This window comes from Lygodium microphyllum, chromosome 19 (genome assembly GCF_053477565.2).
Source record: "Lygodium microphyllum isolate KBCC chromosome 19, Lygodium_microphyllum_v1.1.10, whole genome shotgun sequence".
In the NCBI taxonomy this organism is placed as follows: domain Eukaryota; kingdom Viridiplantae; phylum Streptophyta; class Polypodiopsida; order Schizaeales; family Lygodiaceae; genus Lygodium; species Lygodium microphyllum.
Genome location: NC_141153.1, coordinates 63,014,354 through 63,019,774, shown reverse-complemented (window position 1 = coordinate 63,019,774; position 5,421 = coordinate 63,014,354). Strand labels below are relative to the sequence as shown.

The following is a 5,421-nucleotide window of genomic DNA, read 5'->3' as shown; positions in this document are numbered from 1 at the left end:
TCCCCTTCACGAACCATTGCTTGTAGGAGCTTTCACTTCATTAATACCTTAAAAGCACCACTTGGGGAATTGCCGCTAGACTTAGTAGCGTGAGACTTATTATTCATCTTGGTCCCATGGCATTGTTTAGAGAATCTTGCATCTACCCCAATACCTCTAAGAGCTTCGCCTTCTTTGGCAATCCCTTAAGCATCACCAAAAGATTTGTACCTCCGCAATCTTAGGTGCATCTACCCCACTACCTATAAGAGCTTCCCCTTCTTTGGCAATCCCTTAAGCATCACCAAAAGATCTGTACCTCTGCAATCTTAGATAGATAGAGCCGTTGGCAGCATGAAAATGAATGCTCATTCTGACCCTATGTGACTTCCTAGAGAATCCTCTAACACTTTCTCTAAGAGTAAGTCAATTAGTGAATATGTCCTTTCATTGACGATCAGGACCGATTAAAAATTCTAGTGTTTTCCTTCAACTCATGTGAAATTTTCAAATTCACAGAGTCTTGGTCCCATGGGAATGCTTGGAGAAGTAAGCTCTATGTTAATCATGGTGTCTAGTTATGTATGTGGCTAATCAAGAGCTTCCGTACCTCTGTGATTAAGTACATTCAAAACATCCATTTCAAGATTAGAGGGTGCATCATCAATGGCCTCATCCAAGCCTTCAAGACAAATAAAGGTGCTTCGACTCTAGCTCACGATTATGCGTATGCCAAGGTGAGGTTCCAAGGGTAGCTTTGACTTTATTACGCCGGTGGATTTTCACGACAACAAATCATAAATTGGATTATGGGAAAGAGCTTTAGTATGATGCCCCATAAAGAAGGAGAGCTATACCCGTGAGGGTTTCCTTCACAAAATGGTTTTCACACTATCAAGGGGTTTACGTTTTAGGAATCAGGTGGGCTTTGAAAGGTATTCACATTCCAATTACTTTTTATCCACTAAATTTTGCTCTTTTATCGCAAAACACACACGCATGTGCACGCACACACATAGGTGATGATTTCCACTTGAGATTGCTACATTAAGTGTGTTTTAATTGGACACTCTTGAGAAACTAAAAGTAGAGAAACCAATCCAAATGTCTTCCAACAATTTTCAACTTATGATGACAATTGGGAACTTATGATGCATGTGTCTTATAATAGTTTCCAATTTTTTAGTGGAAACTTTGAAACCTAGTTCTTAAAAAACCCATCGGGAGTGTAGCTTTGAAGAATTCATGGTAGAAAGATGTTGCTAGCTAATATAGGATGAATGTTTTTCTCACCTCACAAATGGAATTCGCATATGACATGTCCCTTGCTCTCTCCATGAAGATGGGGCACAAATACATGATCCACATTCTCTCTACTTGAAACAAGTGGAGTGGTTGTGTGATTAAGACGCTTTGTGCAGTGCTTTAATGTTAAATGCCTTGAGTGTGGTGCTTCAATGCACACCACAAGATTGTGCTTGAATTGTTTGTGAACCAAATCGTTGCTAGAGTGAGTGCATGTGTGTGTGTGTGTGTGTGTGTGTGTGTGTGAACTAGGACCGCATGTATGGTACCTACTCTCACCACTATGTTTAAGAACAAGATTCGAGAAGTTCGAGATAATCCTACATGATTGGCCATGCAGAGTTGGTCCTAGGATCATGAAATCTCTCAGCTATGATGCAGTTCTGATCAGCTGATAACTAAGGTTTGGTCCTATACTTTCTTACTTGACACATTTCAAGGCAACATCATCTCACATATGGAAACCAAAGAGCAAAACAAACACACATGCCTACTAAGAGAGGGCCAAAGAGCAAAACAAACGCAAATGCCTGCTAAGAGGGAGCCAGAAAGATCATTGCTAAGTGAATGGTGTAGGTGTGTCACAATTACAGAGAGAGTAATTATAACAAACCTAGCCAGAAAGATCATTGCTAAGTGAATGGTATAGGTATGTCACAATTACAAAGAGAGTAATATTTTTTGCTCATGTGACCTTGCTGCAACCTTGAGTTGTAAAACTTTCAAAAGAACCCAAGCCGGGCACGGTGACCCCCGACAATTGACGTTATATATATACAATGAGATAATACCTGAGAAAAAGCGTATGTGCTACTTGACGATGGTGTAATCGTTGTTGTCAGTTCTTGTTGTTTGTGTCTAGGAATTGTACACATTTTTCTGTTAAGAGGGGCGGCCTGAGACGATAATTGGATGACTCTGATCTGATGTCAACGCACCAAGCATGGGTTGAGGCCTTGATCTGGCAGATCGAAGTGATCGGGGGAGAGGTAGCCGAAGGGAGGGAAGGAGAAGAAGTTGTAAGTGGAGCTGCCTCTGCGGAATTCCCTCATGATCCTGCAGGCAGCCATGATGTTCTTGCAAGTGCTATCCATGGCTGCATCATCCTCTCTCATGGGAGCAACCACTGCATCCATGGACATGGACAGCTCTAGAGGAATTAGGGAAGAAGGTGCCGACGACGATGATGATAAGGGGGAGCTGGAGCATGCTGATGAAGAGGCCAAAGGATCGATAGGGTCCACCTGCACCATCATTTCCTGATTCCTTGATTTAGGAGGAGGAGGAGGAGGAGGAGGAAGAGAGAGAGTGGTGAACTGGGTTTGCAGAGCCTCCTCCCATTCCCTGACTTGGTCGGATAGCATGTCGGTGGCAAAGAAAGGGGCTTGCAGTACCTTGTGTATGTATATGGACCGCAGAAGCCGGCCTGTCATCTTGTCGTGCTTCTTGAGTATCTTTGCAAAGCCTGCCACAGTACCATAATTCAAGAATTGAGGAGGGTTTTCACAGATCCAACCTTAGATGACCCAATAATATGTGGCCTTGCTACAACGTTTTGCAGGGCCATGCTGTCTCACCTATGTAATTCAGGGCACTGTAGTTAATCAGCAGGACCATCTCGCCATGGATGACTACAATGTCTCTGCAGATTTCCATCCTCATCCCGTTAATCTCGTTCGTGTTAATGCCCAACCCATACACCTGATCCTCTGCAAGCGTCTCTAGCCTTGCCTTCATCTCCTGCTTTGATGATGGCAAGAAATTAGAGACTTATGCAATGCAATGCAAAAAGATGAACGAAGAAGCAGCTGCCATGAATCGAAGCCTAAGATATACGGCATTCAACATGTGAATATCAAGCGATTAAGGAGATCAATACCTGCGACCTGATGACAAACTCCTCCTCCTTGTCCAAGAAGAAACTGTTCACTTTCTCAAGCTCTGCGTCGAGCAGCTGGATGAAGGCCGCTTCCTCTGTTACCAGCCTTCTACAAAAGGCAATAGACTGGGGGTTGCTGTGATTGAGGCAAGCGATACTGCTGTCAGCTTCTGCGCAAGCCGAGGGAGGGATGAGCTTGAGGCTTTTCTTGAGCTTCTTGTAGGAGAGGAACTTGTCGCGATACTCGGGCAAGGTGTCTTGGAGCAAGCAATGGAGGCGTCTGCAGAACTTCATGGCTACCTGATGATGCGATTATGTCGAGGAGGAGGCGTGACGGCAGACGACGATCAATCGTTGATTCTCGATGAGATCATAGACCAGGAGAGAGGGAGAGGTGGAGGGGCATGCAAGGCTATATAGGCAGGCAATGACAAGGTGAGAGGGAGAGGGGAGAAGGAGACGGAGCAACCAGGAAGGAGAGAGAGAGAGAGAGGGAGGGAGCAGGGCCGGGTGGGGGGGGAACGGCGATGGGCCACCGCAAGCTTTCGCACATAGTTAGCAACTTGTTGTCCGAAGCCCCCCGCACCGGCAGCAGAATATTCTTTGTCGAATATTCCCCTCCCCTTTGCATATTCCCTTTTCATCCCTTGCACATTCCCTCCTAATGTATTGTTTTTTCCCTACATTGGGTAGGGTGTACATGGATGAGGTCCCCCCTACCGTTTACAACTCCCCACTTCTAAGGGTAGCCTTCCTTGTCATGCGCCTGGATCTCACTCTCACTTCCAAGCTTTTTGTAAGCATATATGCCTTACCAGACGTCTCGTACTCACATTCTTGCCTGTCTCCTTGGCTGCACTTGAGTATGCCCTCAGCCATCTAGCTCCTCCTGCTAGTACAATAAAATAGTTTTTAGTTAGCACAGCTCAATAAAGTTGCTGGCACAATATTATAAGAGTTGGTTCGACCTTTACGACAAGACCATATATGCTCGTGCGCATATGTACTTGGTGGTACGATGTTGTGTAACACAATAGCATGCCACTTGATTTTCAACACGTGGGTTGACTAATCCACGAGACGCCCTTCAGAGTAGTTACCTTGTAAAATTCCATTTATCTAGGTAACAAGCTTCCATTGTGGTGAAACGAACGCGAATCCTCATGTAATTATAGAAGTCTAGATGCTTATTTCACCTTCAAGGACCAAACATTTGGCATATACTTGCGTGTGGATGGGCTCTTGATATTCTTATATAAGCAGATAACTATTCTACAAAAAAGGGATTTGGAGAGAGAAACATCACATGTAAAACCAAGCATAGAAAGAAAACGCTCGTCTATGCAATTTCTTACCATACATAGGATATGATCCAAACATCTGAAGACTCCGCGTGTCTTCCAACCCCCAAGGTAAACTAGTTTCTCTTTCATATACATAAGGAAGATAAAGAAGCTACCAAAACGAGTGTCGTATGACCCCATTGCAGTTGATTTTTGATAGATAATAGAAGTGGCCTTGATATGTCAATAAAGCCGTTATAGTTTCCTATGCTATGAGGTGAAAAGTGAGATGAGTAGAAACCTTTCCATGTAAAAGCAATAGATCATGTGTGTGTTATACATATAACTAAAGGGATCCATGTAATCTAAGTAATTTGATGCATTTAGGGGATTGTGTTCAATCATTACATCCATTCATGGTATGCTCCATCTTGTAACAAGATCTTGGCAAACTCCCCCTCCCTTTGTGTGTGTGTGTGTGCGCGCGCGCACGCGCGTGTGCGTGTGCGTGTGTGTTTGTCTTTTAGTAAAACATCCCTTTGACACAATTTGAACATAAAGAAAATTGAAACATAATACATTAAAGTAAATACTTGGTTCAATACTTTCTTCGAAATCATGCATCATATACTAAAATAAATATGATCTTACATACATTTATAAAGAAGATGGGGGATTGTTAAATGAAACTCTATTAACAAAAAGCATTTCAATGTACAAAAGAAAGAAGGTTATTTTGACCATGGAAGCCCTTAGGAAGCAACTTTTCCAAGCCTCAACAATCACTTATATCCATACAAGAGAAGAAGGCTAGAACCCTTTTTTAATATGCAAATTGATTTTCTATTTATAGCACTCTAAGGTAACATGTACAACTTTCAAAAAAAGGAGAGAGGGATAGCAAGGATGGTCTCCATGCAATGATCGATAGGAAGGATATCAATGGGCATCGAAAAGAATTAGAAATGAGACTTG

At 43.0% G+C, this 5,421-nt stretch overlaps 1 protein-coding gene across 1 annotated transcript; it reads right to left on the bottom strand.

Moving 5' to 3' along the window:
- Positions 1–1,809: 1,809 nt before the first annotated feature.
- Positions 1,810–3,674, bottom strand: LOC148019948 (SPX domain-containing protein 2-like). The gene is made up of 3 exons (XM_087700856.1): positions 3,164–3,674; positions 2,862–3,024; positions 1,810–2,749 (listed from the first exon to the last, which is right to left on the bottom strand). The coding sequence occupies exons 1-3, from the start codon at positions 3,455–3,457 to the stop codon at positions 2,214–2,216; spliced, it is 993 nt and encodes a 330-aa protein (XP_087556982.1). The 5' UTR covers positions 3,458–3,674; the 3' UTR covers positions 1,810–2,213.
- Positions 3,675–5,421: the final 1,747 nt, after the last annotated feature.

Bases quoted from the DNA above. Each gene is read 5' to 3' on its own strand.
- LOC148019948 (XM_087700856.1), bottom strand. From the start codon at position 3,457: ATGAAGTTCTGCAGACGCCTCCATTGCTTGCTCCAAGACACCTTGCCC. The intron at 3,025-3,163 runs GTATTGATCTCC...TCATCAAAGCAG, and splicing joins AGTTTGTCATCAGGTCGCAG to GAGATGAAGGCAAGGCTAGA. The intron at 2,750-2,861 runs GTGAGACAGCAT...GTACTGTGGCAG, and splicing joins CAGTGCCCTGAATTACATAG to GCTTTGCAAAGATACTCAAG.